This window comes from Mirounga angustirostris, unplaced genomic scaffold (genome assembly GCF_029215605.1).
Source record: "Mirounga angustirostris isolate CCGP_5_RB_7025 unplaced genomic scaffold, mMirAng1.0.hap1 SCAF_9, whole genome shotgun sequence".
Classification (NCBI taxonomy): Eukaryota; Metazoa; Chordata; class Mammalia; order Carnivora; family Phocidae; genus Mirounga; species Mirounga angustirostris.
This window is the reverse complement of record NW_026991717.1, coordinates 70133010-70148899: the sequence shown is the minus strand read 5'-3', so window position 1 is coordinate 70148899 and position 15890 is coordinate 70133010. Positions and strand designations below refer to the sequence as shown.

At 34.8% G+C, this 15890-nt stretch overlaps 1 protein-coding gene across 1 annotated transcript; it reads right to left on the bottom strand.

Moving 5' to 3' along the window:
* Positions 1-7693: 7693 nt before the first annotated feature.
* LOC123862368 (olfactory receptor 4F6-like) lies at positions 7694-8632 on the bottom strand. Its single transcript, XM_045901933.1, has one exon. The coding sequence runs from the start codon at positions 8630-8632 to the stop codon at positions 7694-7696; it is 939 nt and encodes a 312-aa protein (XP_045757889.1).
* Positions 8633-15890: the final 7258 nt, after the last annotated feature.

Below are 15890 nucleotides of genomic sequence, written 5' to 3'. Positions count from 1 at the left end.
GCCCAGAATACAGAATAGGAGACTTTCGCCCAAGGGATTCCTTCTAGTGGTGACTATATGTTAGGCTTCCAGAAGATACTGTCTCCACCCTACTGTGGATGTCATCTCAAGCATACATCAGAGGAGGATAAGAGAAGAGGAAAAAGCAATCTGGTCTTAGGGAAAATTTGTGTTTGGTAAGTTATCTCGTGTTCTCTGTGACTCTCTTCTTTAATTTTTTAAAAATACCTGTATGTATCTGTATCGCCCATGCCCACCCGTGCCAACTTGAGTGCGGCTTGTTTAACTTCTGACCTTTCATGATGGTAATATAGTTTTTCTCCTCCCATCCTATTCCTACGGCGCTTCTATGGTCTCTTTAACAAAGGTGTACATACCACCAGCATGCAGCGCCACCGAGATGTTCTCAGGTCTGCTTTAGAAGATCTCTGTTCTTTGATGCCTGCTGGATATTAGCAACTTCCAGCTATCTTGGCTCAAGTGGATCTTGCCATTTAAGAGGATAAAGTTTTTCAAATCGGATACAGTATTATACACTAAGGTAATTTTTAACATAAAGATAGAAGTAAAAACGGTTATATATCCAGTGAGAAATGATATAAAACTCAATAACTACAGAAGTAAGATAAAACTACAACCTGACAGAAAAGGAAGGCATCTTAAGCTAGTAGAAGGAACTTGGACTTTCTCCCTATGCGCCTTACCTAGTGTATATCTCAGGCAATTCATTAAATTCTGAGTCCAAGTTTCTCCTGTAAAAACATAAATGTTGAGAATCTCACAGTCTTAGGAAAATTGTTATTTAAAAAATCTTAGTGGATGAACATTGAATTTAGAAGAGTATGAAAAATGTATTGCTGTATTTTTAACCCCCAAAAAAGTAACTCATTTGTTTCCTTTCCCTAATTTTTTAATTTTACTAATCCCAAGGTTATCATTACTCCCTTTGTGAAAAATCTCTGAGTTACAGTTAAGAATTTCAAAGGTGCTTTTTTAAAAAATTTTTTATTGTTATGTTAATCACCATACATTACATCATTAGTTTTTGATGTAGTGTTCCATGATTCATTGTTTGTGCATAACACCCAGTGCTCCATTCCATATGTGCCCTCTTTAATACCCATCACCAGGCTAACCCATCCTCCCACCCCCTCCCCTCAAAGGTGCTTTAATAGAATGTGCTACTGCCTCCTGTAGACCTTCTTAAAATATGAATAATCCCTCTTGGACAAAAGCACAAGTGAAAAGTGAAAAAGTTGCTAAGCTACTGGAAGGCAAGCAAACTTCTTTCGCATCTGTATATCCTATAGGGTTGCTAAGAATGTGCTTGTTAATTTAGAGAAAATGTAAGAGATAAGCTTTTTTTTTTTTTTTAAAAAGGTGGTACCGGGCGCCTGGGTGGCTCAGTTGGTTAAGCGACTGCCTTCGGCTCAGGTCATGATCCTGGGGTCCTGGGATCGAGTCCCGCATCGGGCTCCCTGCTCAGCAGGGAGCCTGCTTCTCCCTCTGACCCTCCCCCCTCTCATGTGCTCTCTCTCATTCTCTCTCTCAAATAAATAATCTTTAAAAAAATAAAAATAAAAAGGTGGTACCAACCATGTATTTTACTTACATTAGGTGATTGGCTGGTCACTAAGATGGCCTCCAGTAAGCTTTGAACACTTTACTGCTTTAAGTTGCATTTTAATGAACAAAGAAGGGAAATAACTGGAAGTTTGGAAGGCTCTACGCATGTTAATTCCAAATATGTTTCCAATTCTTACAAAGCAATGCCCTTAATTTCACAAATTAGATTGTAATTCTGCAAACAACAAAATTAAATTTTGTGGTGGATTTGGGCAAGATTACATCTGTAACTACAAAAGCAAGATATTTAAGAGCTGCCATAATGTTTTTCTGGTTCTCAGACTATAACTTGAAATGAACTTTTAAAAATCTGAGCTTGTCATTTCCTTCTGTAAGTATTCAGAAGAATCCATCACACACCACATTCCTTATAATCACCATTAATAACAAAAGGGTCAAGTACAATAGCCACTTGCTTCAGTTGGAACTTCAATACAATCAACACAATTACTCATAATGCCACTACCTGCTGGTAATGGGGTTACACTGAAAAGAATTTCAGGGTGTGTTCATTCCCAAGACAAGACCAAGCCAATTCCTAAGCCCCATACTTAAGGATCTGCTTCCTGGGACCAATTCTGTTACAAATTTATGAATTAGTCAGGAGACAAAAAAAGATATTTTTGTTCTTTTAATAAAATAATATCATTTAAAGATGAGTAACTAGGTATTGAAGAGTTAAGAATAATAAACTTTTTAAAAGACTAAGGATCATTTAAAAAGCAGCTGAAGAAAAATAGTATCAGCTTTAGGGCTGGAGGAATAAAGAAAGGGGAGAGTTTGGTCCTGTAAAACTTAGAAGCTTAGAGAACCCCCAAGGACTTGAAAGTCAGACCTATGAAAACAGGTAGCAGATGGTGCTAGGATTTTTGAGAAGAAGCATTACTTTTCTGTTTCTGTAAAATAGCACCTCATTCTTATAACATGTTAAGAATGAAATGCGTAACTTATGTAAAACAAGTACTTAACAGTGTCTTTCACATAGTAAACATGCATGCTACAAAAGCTCCCGAAGGCCATCCATTAGTGATAGTATTAAATTCAAAATGTGATGTTTTTCAAGATCTAAAGGCCCTGCATAATGTGGTTTCTGTCTGCAGACACATCTCAAACCACTCTCTTCCTCACCATCTCAGTTTCTCCAGGCCATGAATAAGAAAAAAAAAAAAAAAAGATACAATCCTAGAAATATATAGTATATTCCTAGAGAACATATATATTTATTATTTGCTATGTTTATTTGTTGTAGGCAATGGTTTCTTTAAAATGACGCCCAAAGCAAAATCAACAAAAGAAAAAATAAAAATAAACTGGACTTCATCCAAACTAAAAATATTTGTGTGTCAAAGGATACACTCAAGAGAGTGAAGATAAAACCTACAGATGAGAGAAAGTAGTTGTAAGTGATATGTCTGATGAGGGTCTTGTAGTCCATTGAATGGTGGCCCTCAAAAAGATGTGTCTATATACTCTATCCCAACTCCTAAAACTGTTAATGTGAACTTATTTGGAAAAAAAAGTCTTTACAAATGTAATAAAGGTCTTGAGATGACATTATTTTGGAGAACCTGGGTTGGCTCTAAATCTAATAACAACTGTCCTAATAAGAGACAAAGAGGCAAAGACAAGAATACAGAGGATAAGACCACGTGAAGATGGAAGTCCAGGATGAAGTTATGCAGTCACAGGCCAAGGAACACCTGGAGCCTCAGATGCTGGAAGTGGCAAGGAAGGATTCTTCCCTAGAGCCTTAGGAGGGAGCACAGCCCTGCCAGTGTATTGATTTCAGATTTCTAGCCTCCAAAATTGCAAGAGACTAAATTTCTGTTTTAAACCATCAAGATGGCAGTTAATTTGTTATGGCAACTCTAGAAAAATAATACAGGTCTAAAAATAAAGAACACTTAAAACTCAAGAAGAGGATCAACCTGAGTTGGTTAAGCATCCAAATTTTGATTTTGGTTCAGGTCATGGTCTCAGGGTCATGAGATTGGACTCCACGCTCTGCAGGGAGTCTGCTTAAGATCTCTCTTCCTCTGTCCCTCCTCCTACTTATGCTCTCTCTCTCTAAAATAAATAAATAATCTTTTAAAAAAAGATATTTTAAAAACTCAATAATAAAAGCACAAACAACTGAATTTTAAAATGAACAAAAGATATGAAATGACATTTCTCTCAAGAGAATGCACAAGTGGCCAACCAGGAAGCACATGAAAAGATGCTCAACATCATTAGTCACTAGGGGAATGCAAATCAAAACCAAAATGTGGGGCACCTGGGTGGCTCAGTCAGTTAAGCGTCTGCCTTCAGCTCAGGTCATGATCCCAGGGTCCTGGGATCGAGCCCTGAATTGGGCTCCCTGCTCTGCAGAGAGTCTGCTTCTCCCTCTGACCTTTCTCCCACTCTCTCAAATAAATAAGTTATTTAAAAATGTGATTTTACTTCACACTCATTAGATTTGCCATAATAAAAATAATAAAATAAAACAACAAGTGTTGGTAAAGATATGGAGAAATTAGGATGCTCATACACACTGCTGGTAGGAATGTAAAATGGTGCAGCCACTGTGGAAAAGTTTGGTGGCTCCTCAAAATGTGAAACATGAAGTTATTATATGACCCAGCAGTTCCATTCAAGAGAATTGAGAACAGGTGTTCCAACAAAAAAAAAAAGGGCACAAATGTTTATAGAAACAATATTCACAATACCCAAAAGGTAGAGACGATCCAAATGTTTGTCAACAGATAAAAAGATAAGCAAAACACAGTATAGTCAAACAATGGAATATTATTCAGCCATTAAAAGGAATGAAAGGGGTGCCTGGGTGGCTCAGTCGTTAAACGTCTGCCTTCGGCTCAGGTCATGATCCCAGGGTCCTGGGATCGAGCCCCATATCAGGCTCCCTGTTTGGCAGGAAGCCTGCTTCTCCTTCTCCCACTCCCCCGCTTGTGTTCCCTCTCTCACTGTGTCTCTCTCTGTCAAATAAATAAAAATAAAATCTTTATTTAAAAAAAAGGGGGAATGAAAAAACATTAAAAACATTACGCTAAGTGAAAGAAGCCACCTCCGTTTATAAGAAATGTCCAAAATAGTCAAATCCATAGAGACAGAAAGATTTATGGATGCCATGAGATGTGAGGAGAAGGGAATTGGGACTGACTGCTAACTGGTCTGAGGTCTATTTTGGGTGATGAAAATGTTTTAAGAAATAGAAAAGAAAATAAGAATTGTTGCATTGGCCAAAAGCTATAAAAGTCCAGGAGTATAAATTCACTCGCCACAAACTAATTTCCCCTATTCATTGATTTTGAGTTTACATAAAAGAAAAAACTGAAATTAAGTATGTTAGAAATGTTGAAAGAGGATCTCAATTGGTTTCCAGTTGTGGGCAATTGGAAATAATCTTCATTATCAGGCTCAAGTGCTTCTAAGAATTCATTTATTCAATTAGCTTTCACTGACCACCTACTAAAAATACCCAATATATACTAGATACTGTGTCAAGTTCTGGCATAAAACTCCCACCTGCCTTCAGGAAATATACTCCTTAGTAAAGGAATTAGACATTAAATAATCAGTCACTGGTGTTTCCAGTTATGTTACATGTACACTTGAAAAAGTGTACTCTCTATTATTGGGTTAAAAAATCTGATAAACATCCATAGACCCAAAATATCTAGCTTAGTGTGATTACATTTTTGATAATTATTATTTTCAATTATTGTATTTCACACTTGACCTGTCCTAGATAGAACACTGTTTTTCAATGCCTGTCAATAAATCTGTCCTGTTTTGTTGTTTTGCTATACATACAACATTGTACAAAAGCTTGCATACTTGACATCCTTTTTCTATAATCCTGATATATTTGAAAGATAGATTAGCTATACATTAATTTTTATATCACATGTTATTTCCTTAAGTCTTTTGGAAACAGCTCCAATTGTTGCTGCCTTTCTTTGTATACTACTATGAAGAAGGCAGATGCCAACCTGATTTTCTCTCCTATTTAGGTTATTTCAGTTACTTTGATAGGAGGCTAAGAAGATATAATATTTTAAATATGTAATAATTTTATTAGGATATGCCTTGAAATTAACCATTTGGGATCAAATTTCCCAACTTTACTAGAAGCTATTTCATTATATAAATTCTGGTCTTTTACTTCTGACACATTAATACAAGTTTGAAATGTTAATTTGTTATATTGTCTCATTTTAAAAATTATACAACTATTGAATATCATTTGCCTGGTTCTATACAACTTTCTCTCTGAAAACTTTTACCTTTGTCTCTAATTTGGTATTTTTTTCTTGGTTCTTTTCATCTTTGTTTCTTGTGACCTTCATTGTAATTTTGGCCATTCTGCTCTCATTTGGGTACCTAGTAGTTTATTACTCATTTCTGAAATGGTTTTGTCTTATTCAAATTTTGTTTTGAGTGTAAGTTGGCTTTTACTTTTTATTTCCAAATTATTAGTCATTTCCAGTCAGAGATTTTGAATTTCTGATTCAGATATTCTTCTATATCTTGTGTTGCGGATTTAATGACATTTCATTTCTGATGGAATATTGTCATATATTTTTCTCTGCTTCATGGCTGGAATCATTACCAGCTTATGCCCAAGTTGCAACAGAAACAGACTTTAACAGGAAATTAAACTGACATTTCAGGTTACCTCATAAAAAGGTACCTACATACATACATACATAACCCTCAAGAAAGTTTCTAAATGGGGGATTTTTCTTAGAAAGACTTTAGATGTTTAGCCTCAGAAGGAATGTTTATCTTAAAGCTAGAAGATATAATATCATCATTTTTATTTTCAAACATGAAAGGAGGAGACATTATGGAAGCTATTTCAATCTACCTAGACTATAAATGAGAAATACAGTATGAAATACATAAGGAAGGAAATTCTATCTCAATATAAGAATAAAATTTCAAAAACCAAAGCTTCAGAAGGCATGGTTTTCTCTGTGTGTTGGTGAACTGTCAGGCCTGCAAGCCTAAAAGCATAGCCTTACTGCTTGAGCATGGAGTGGTGTTCAATACTGCATTGTATCCATGGTTGAGTAATACTACATATGAATCCCTTCTCTTTAACATTTCCGAAATCCCATCCTAGTTCTAATCTCTTTAATGAATGTTGCTTCTTAATTCATGTCCTTCTAATGTCAGCACATATTTAAAGGGAATAGCTAAGGGCACCTGGGTGGCTCAGTCGGTTAAGTGCCTGCCTTCAGCTCATGTCATGATTCCAGGGTCCTGGGATTGAGTCCCATGTCAGACTTCCTGCTCATGAGGAGCCTGCTTCTCTCTGCCTGCCACTCTCCCTGCTTGTGCTCTCTCTCGCTCTCAAATAAATAAAATCTCAAAAAAAAATAAATAAAGGGAAGAGTTAAAAGCAAAGTTGAGAGGAAGAAGATATAACTTTTTCTTCTTAGAAACCAGATCCTAATATAATCTCAAATACTAATAACTGTTTCACTATTTTTGTCCACTTTATTGTTTTCTGCATAGGTGAGTATCAGATAATATTTAATCTATGACCAAAATTATATTCATGTAACAGAGTGTATCTGTTAACATAAGTAATAAAGAAAAAAGAAACAGCACACCTGAATCAATTTAAAAACAAGCCTGCTTTACCTGCCAAAAATAAGTTGTAAGAACCAATCATTCTCTTTACATGAGAATATGTTCCAACTCAATAACACAGAAAAATTTTTTACATCATTGCTCTGCAAATACAGCACAGTAACTTCAAATTCATAAAACTTTCCAAGATTCTATGGACTATTCAAAATGTAAGCCACACAAAATGTGTATTTTCAGTATTGTAAAATTTTAAAATATGCAAAATAGTCTTAGATATATAGAGAGAGACATATAGAGATATAGATACATAATCACACTATTGGTCATTAATATGGAATAAACTATCCAAGATTTTTGAACTGCTGAAATAAAGAAAATTAATTGTTTTAAAATAGTGTATAACCCTTTAACATTTACGCATACAGTATTACTTTCAGAAGGCACCACTTGTGTTCTCATGAGTTATTTAGGAGATCATTCTCAAACTCAGGAGTTGACTATACAGTCTCTTCATTGCCATCTTCATGTCCTTGTTCCTCAATGTGTAGATAATAGGATTCAGAATGGGTGTAATCATAAAGTCCAAAATGGCAAGAAATTTATCCACTGACACAGTGGGAAATGGCCACACATAAACAAAGATGCATGGACCAAAGAACAAAATCACCACGGTGATGTGAGCTGACAGAGTAGAAAAGGCTTTAGACAAACCACCTGAGGAACCTTTCCGTACAGTGACCAGGATGAAGACATAGGAGATAAGCAATAAGAAGAAGGTGCCCATGGAAATGAACCCGCTGATGGCAGTAACCATGAATTCCATTCTGTTGGTGTCTGTGCAGGCAAGTTTGATAAACCAAGGAAGGTCACAGTAAAAACTATCTATTTCATTAGGACCACAAAAAGGCAAATGAACAACAAAAGCTAACTGGGCCACTGAATGAATGAAGCCAATACCCCAAGCACCAGACAGAAGTAAAATGCACATCTGCAGACTCATGATAGTCAGATAGTGGAGGGGCTTACATATGGCTACATATCGGTCCAAGGCCATGGCAATGAGCAGCACCATCTCAGATCCACCCAGGACATGAAGGACAAATATCTGGATGACACATCCCTGAAAGGATATGGTTTTGTGCCCTGAGTGCAGATCAGATATCATCTTGGGAACCGTTAAGGTAGAAAGACATAAATCAATAAATGAGAGATTGGCTAAAAGGAAGTACATGGGGGAATGTAAGTAAGGGTCAAAGGTCACTGTAAACACCACAAGGAGGTTTCCAAAAACAATTGTTACATAAAACACTGTAGAGAAAGCAAGGAGAAAATGCTGCACTGGTCTATAGGTAGAAAGTCCCAAGAATACAAATTGAGACACTTCAGAGTAATTTGCTTCATACATTGGCTTTGCCTGGTGAACCTAAAAGACCAAACCAAAATAATGAAGAAAGAATTTATCAAAAATTATTATTTAAAAAACAGATATGAGCTTTCATTATATCTTGTTTTAAGAAGTCTTCAGTAACAGCCATAAGATGTTTTTTTTAAAAAAACATCATTTAAAAAAAAAAACTTTTACACATTAACATTTTTTTTAAATCATGTATTAATTTATCCATTCAGCTAATATACATAAAGAGGATAACATAATAATCCTATTGAGGATCTACCATATGCCTGGTACTATGTCAAGTTTTGAGGTAAAATACTGATCTTGGCTTCAGGAGGTTTACAGGCTAATGGTGGAACTAGAATTTAATAGCTTTAAATACAGATAGAATTCTGATAATAGATTTAAAGGAAATGAACAGACTACCATAAGAACAATGTGACTCATTCAAATGGCGATTGTTCAGATTCTGCTTAACAAGGAGTTAATACTGAAAAATAGAGTCCAGACTATGGAAACACCATGTGCAAAGATCATGAGATAGGAATATTAGCAGGGCAAGAGAATGAACAATTGAAATCAGGCTGGAGCAATAGGCCAGACAAGATGGAAGCTTGTATCCACGAACTGAACTTTGCCTTATATCCTAAGAGCAACAGAAAATTATTAGGGATTTTAAGGAGTAGCTTGATATATTTCTGCTGTCAAACAGAAACCAAAGCTTCAATGTAAAGAATTGAATGAAAAGCCCAAAGTAAACTTAGTGACCTCTCAGGAGATTAATGAAGAATAATGTATTAGTGTGTACAAGGTGAATTATTCAATCAACAGTGTTGACACAAGGAGATGAAACTTGGAAAAATGTAGGTTTTTGCCTTTCAACATGAACTCAAGGAAATTTTTAATGGATATTTAAATGTTAAGAAAAAAAACAAAAGAAATATATAAATACCTAGACATTAAGATGGAAAACTGATTCTTTTTTTTTTTTTTTTGGAGAGGGAGGAGGGGCAGACAGAGAGGGAGGAAGAGAATCTTAAGCTGGCTTTATGCCCAGTGTGGAGCTCAATGCAGGACTAGATTTCACAACCCTGAGACCATGACCTGAGCTGAAATCAAGAGTCAGACACTTAACCGACTAAGCCACCCAGGCACCCGTGGAAAACTCTTTCTTAACATCCTTCATTAACAAAACAAAGAGAAAATAGTTGACAGTAATCAAGACATTAAAATCAAAATCATATTATATGTAGCTATACATATAGAAAGATAGTGTATACAGATATACACATTGATTTTATATGAAGATAGAAGCACTATAAAAATAAAAGTAAAAACACTGTGGAAAATATCAGACAGATGATAAACATTTTTAATATGAAGTTACTTTGGGGCGTCTGGATGGCTCAGTCGTTAAGCGTCTGCCTTCAGCTCAGGTCATGATCCCAGGTCCTGGGATCGAACCGCAAGTCGGGCTCCCTGCTCCGCAGGAAGCCTGCTTCTCCCTCTCACATTCCCCCTGCTTGTGTTCCCTCTCTTGCTGTGTCTCTCTCAATCAAATAAATAAATAAAATCTTTTTAAAAAAATTTAAAAAATATATGAAACTACTTCTTCCAAATACATTTCAAAAATGTAATATACCAATTTTAAATGAATAAAACATGAAAACTATTAACAAAAACAAAATGCCTATTAGTCATAATCATATGAAAAGTAAAACACTCAGTAATCAGTTAAATGTAAATAAGATTACACCAGAGTACCATTTTGTTCTAACAAATTGTCTCAGTTTTTAAAATATTGATGATTTATCATGGATGATGCTGTGAGGAGTCAGATACACTCATTAATAGTGCTTTCTATTATTTAGAATTTAGTTTTTCCACATTTAACCATCTAAATTTAATATATTCACATTTCTCTTTATAAATTATAGATTTTGTGTTATTTTTTAAACTTTCTCCAAATAATGATTAGCCACCAACTACATTTTAAATGCATTTATTGCATTTGTGGTTACATAAATGCATATATTTGGCAAGTCATTGAATTGTATATTTAAAAATTAGTGAATTTTATTCTGTATAAATTATATAGCAATAAAATTGATTTTAAAATTTAAAAAAAAGATTAAAAATAGAAATACCATATGATCCAACAATTCTAGTACTGGGTATTTACCCATAGGAAACAAAAACTATTCAAAAAAAATATCTGCACTCCTATGTTTATTGCAGCATTATTTACAAGATATGGAAGCAACCTAAGTGTCCACTGATAGATGAATGGATACAGATGTATCCAATATACATATTAGATTGTATGGATTATATATATAAAGAATAGAATATATGGAATATTACTGGAATATGGAATATTACTCAGCCATAATAAAGAATAAGATCTTGTCTTTTGTGATGACTTTGATGGACCTAGAGGGTGTTGTGCTAAATGAAATGAGTCAAGACAGAGAAAGCCAAACACCAAGTGATTTCACTTAAATGTGAAATCCAAAAACCAAGACGAATAATTAAAAAAAACAGAAACAGACTTATACAGAGAAGAAACTAATGGTTACCAGAGGAGAGGGCGTGGCAGGATGGCCAAAGTACGTGAAGGGGATTAAGAGGTACAATCTTCCTGTTGTAAAATAAGTAAGTCATTAGAATGAAAATACAGCATAGGGAATATAGTCAATAATATTATAATGATGTTTGGTGACAGATGGTAACTACACTTATAATGGTGAGCACTGTGTAATGTACAGAACTGGTGAATCATTATACTGTACACCTGAAACTAGTATAGTATTGTATATCAACTATACTTCAATAAAACAAACGGCAGAATTCTCTGAAATAACAATAATACATACCAAAAATATTTAGTTTTCCTTAATTTATGACTGAGAATCTCACGTCAAGAAAATTTGCTTAATGTTACAATAGATGAGTTAAAAAGCTATAGGGTTACCTATTAGCACCATATTTATTTTAAAAACATTAGAAATAACCTAAATGTCCACAATAGAGAATTAAATTATTAATAGTAATTCCACCTGAGGAGGCATTCAATTTTGTACATTGAAATAAAAGTCTGTACCATGAAAAGATATGAACAATTTTCATTAAATAAAAAGAAATAGTTATAAAATAAAGTGAATAGGAAACCCTAATCCCTAACCCTGATCCTTTGGAGAGGTCTCCGACCAGCAGGATATCAGGCACATACCCTAACCCTAACCCTAGATCTGAGGAAAAAAATGAATAGGAAACCCATTTTTAAAACTCACATATCTAGGAAAAAAATGGAAATATGCTTATCTTCAATGCTTATCAATAAATTGTTACTCTCTGGGATTCTGTGCATTTATTAGTTTGAACCATATGGTACTGTTCTTTCTGTAGTTCCAAACATAAATTTTAATGTTACATATTTCAATCTAACATAGTAACTTACTTGTTTCTTACATAATTTTCTAAACTACCTTATCATTAAACAACCAAATCAAACACGGATGCTTACTCCACACCTGAATTAAATAACATGAGTTCCTTCACTTGCACTGCCAACACCAAACTTTTGTCCAGGCCCCACACTACTAACAACCATTCTTTCTTATATCATCATTCCTCCCTTTGCTACCCCACATCACATCCAGGCTCCTGCATGTCGCAAGTCTGTTCTTCCTCAGCAGGAAAGCAGCATAAGTAGGTGGAAGCATCACAATCCCATGATAGCCAAGAACAGACTTGAGAGGTCAGGCCAGGCAGTAATGGGAATCCTGAGGGCTATGGACATGGACAAAGTATTGTAGCCAAAAGGAAACACTACAGGGGTGGTGCTAGGAGCCACCACAGGAGCAATGAATGGATGGAGAATTTTATAGCTAACAACTAAGATAAAATACAGCAAAATTAAGCAAAGGATAATGAGATAATCACAGAGGTGAATAGCAGTGGACATGACATCTCAAAGGACCTATAATCAACTCCATCTAAAGATTTTGAGCACACAATGTGTGGATATTTTAAAATGTGGATATTCTGGAATATAACATTTAGTATGAATATAACATTTAGTCTGGAATGTAACATTTAGGGTAGTAGAACATACACATTTAGTATGTTCCCAACTGTATAAAATACATAAAAATACTTTAACAACCAAGAGAAAAGTCAGTAAAAGGAAAAAAAAGGATGAATTTTTGTCTTAGGAGGGAAATTGGGTGTTTTACCCTGTTTTTCTCTTTTTCTTATTTTCCAAATGTCAAAAATTCCTTTATAAATACAAACTGCCTTAATTTGATGCATTTCAATAAGGAGGAAAAATACTGTCATCAATCACAGTATTATATTTGACAGAAAAATAATCTATACTAACTCCACAAGGAGGGGGTCTAACTTTAAAAAGTGGGAAGGCATGCATACGTAACTAACACCAGGAACAACAACAACACATATGACTGGTCAATAAACACATTTACTGATGTTCAGTCTCATCATCATCAGTGATCATCATCAACCTTCATTGTTTTTTGTTTTACTGATCAAAAGAGAAAGAATTCTCAGTATTATCAAGGTTTCAATATAAAAGTTACTCTTATACATTCATGAAGGGATTATAAATTGATAATATTTATTAGAATTTAAAATGTACAAATCTATTCCTAGTATGCAGCATAGATGTTCATATAATATATATGTATTTACAAATAGATACAGACATGTATACATATAATAGAATGTTGTTGACCCATGTCAATCAGTAGAGAAGGTATTAATCACATTTTAGTACATATATACAATGGAATACTATGAAGCTCTTAAAATCAACTAAATGATTCTACACATACAGATCTTGGAAAGATTTAAATTTTAAGTGAAACACAAGAAAGTGCATAAAATTAATATGAAACTTTGTGTTTGAAAAAAAGTTCTCCAAGAATGAATACAAAATATTATAAATCATAAGTCCTGAAAAGTAAGATAATAGGTGGCTTTCACTTCCTGAAGTCTGTATTTCTGTACTGTTTAAATGGTCTAAAACAACTTATATTGCTTTTGACTTAAAAAGTATGATTTTTAAGGGGTGCCTGGGTGGCTCAGTCAGTGAAGCATCCGACTCTCAGTTTCAGCTCAGGTCATGATCTCAGGATCCTGAGATCGAGCCCCGAGTGTGGAGTAGGGCTCCGCGCTCAGCAGAGAGTCTGCTTGAGAGAGTCTCTCTCCCTCTGCCCCTCCTCTGCCACACAAGCTGGTGCACATGCACTCTCTCTCAAATAAATAAATCTTTTTAAAAAGTATGATTTTTAAATAAAAACAAGGGGTTCAAGTTGTGCAGTCTTTCACATTCATACTGTAGTGATATCAATATCATTCAAATAAGCATTTAAAAACTGAAATAAAGTCTTACAAATATGTGAACAACTGTATAGTCATGAAGTATCACAACAGTCACTTTAAAAATGTTCTCAGAGATTCATCGCCATGATAAAATCTCATGTGAGCAGTCTATTGCTAGTTTCTAAAAACATATCTATTGTTTAGTTGATGGATACTAGTAAGGAAAGAGATGGTAGGAAGAGGCAAGAAAAGGGAGGAAAGAGAAGGGACAGGAACAAAGAAGAAAGAGGAGAGAGGAATAGAAACAAGCAAGGAATACCATAAAGGTTTTAAGAGAGGCAGTTAACATACTATCAGTAGAATATTTCTTGTTTCTTCTGTTGCCTACTCACTGCTTAAAATTCCTCAGTAATTTTTCCTGCTCTCTCAACATCACAGCATTGGCATATAAAACTCTTGGGATCTGTCCACAGCCCATCTCCCCCTCCCCTCACAAACGTCATGTCATGAACTACAAGGACACCCTTTGCACTTTCATGAACGTTCAGGTTTACCCATACTTTTGTTCTGCACTAAATGTATCCTGACTGTTTTCATTTGGCTGACTACCTCTCATTCTAAAAATTCATTCCACCTATGCAACAATTACTCAAGGACGTGTCTCTCTCTCCTCCAGTCTGGATTATATACTCCTCCTCTATGTTTTCACATCATACTTGCAAACTACTCATAATAGTATAATTTATAATTAAATAGTCTCTCCTTCTCCCCTGCTAGGTCTATGGGTTCCTTGAGAGAAGGGACTGTGTCTTAGTCCCAAATCCTGGCCCATGTAAGTGTTGTGAGTTTCGGAAAGATGATGAGTGCTTGGATGGATGTGGACATGCATATGTATATAAATGCATGGGTAACTGATGATAATGGTTTGTGGTAAAGACTTTTATTTTACATCTTATTCCTATTTAAAACTAATGCCAATAGTATAAAAAACAATCACTACTCTAGAAATTGCTGTGAACATATGGCAGGTATAAGGCTATTCACGTTAAAACCGATTTCCAACATCCTTTCTAGTCCCTATCCAAATGTAATATAATCAAGACTCAGAAATTTCCCTGTAAATTAAGACCTAATCTAGGCATATGGAGCAATGCATACAACCTGAAATGAAAATTCTCCCTTGGACTGGCACCACTGGGTGTTTAATAAGTGCTTGTTGAATTCAAATGCAGATTTTTAAAAAAGAAAGGAGAGAGAGAGAAACTTTATACAGTTGTTCCATAAATGTGTGCATTACCAGTATGACAAAAATAGCCAATAATTTTAACAGGCTATTGACATATATCATCTCCACTTACCTCGCCAAAATAATTAAAAAAAAAAAAAAAACAGAAAGCGCTATTTTCACTGGTACTGGATCTTTTAAAAAATGTTTCCCTCTCTGATGCTATACGGGTAGTGCTTCTCACAACTGCTCCAGCTCTAACAGTAACTTAACAGCTTTTGGTGACCATTTGATGATTCCATGACCTGAGTCCCCAGGCCATTCATCATGGGAGTTTTAGTTTTAATTCTCATGGCATGGCATTCAGAGAAGGAAAAAGTATCAGAAGTGTGGTTAAATAAGTAAATGGAAAGCAATGTATAATAAAGCAATGTCTAATAAAATATGACAGAAAAAATACCTTCAAGGAAAAGCAGTATCTTCTAACATTTTAATGTCTATAAATTAATTATCATTTAGATCAATACCAGGGAAAAAGGAATAGTTATAAACAAACTCATTAAGAATTATTTAGAATTCTTTTGGAAGCATATTCATGGACTATCCATGGAAACACTGTACCTGCTTTTTACCTCATTTATACAATTACCATCCCCATTTTAGAGATACTAATATTATATACCATGGAGATTAAATATG

What these genes read in the sequence shown, in the direction of transcription:
- LOC123862368 (XM_045901933.1), bottom strand. Translation starts at nt 8,632, where the DNA reads ATGTATGAAGCAAATTACTCTGAAGTGTCTCAATTTGTATTCTTGGGA.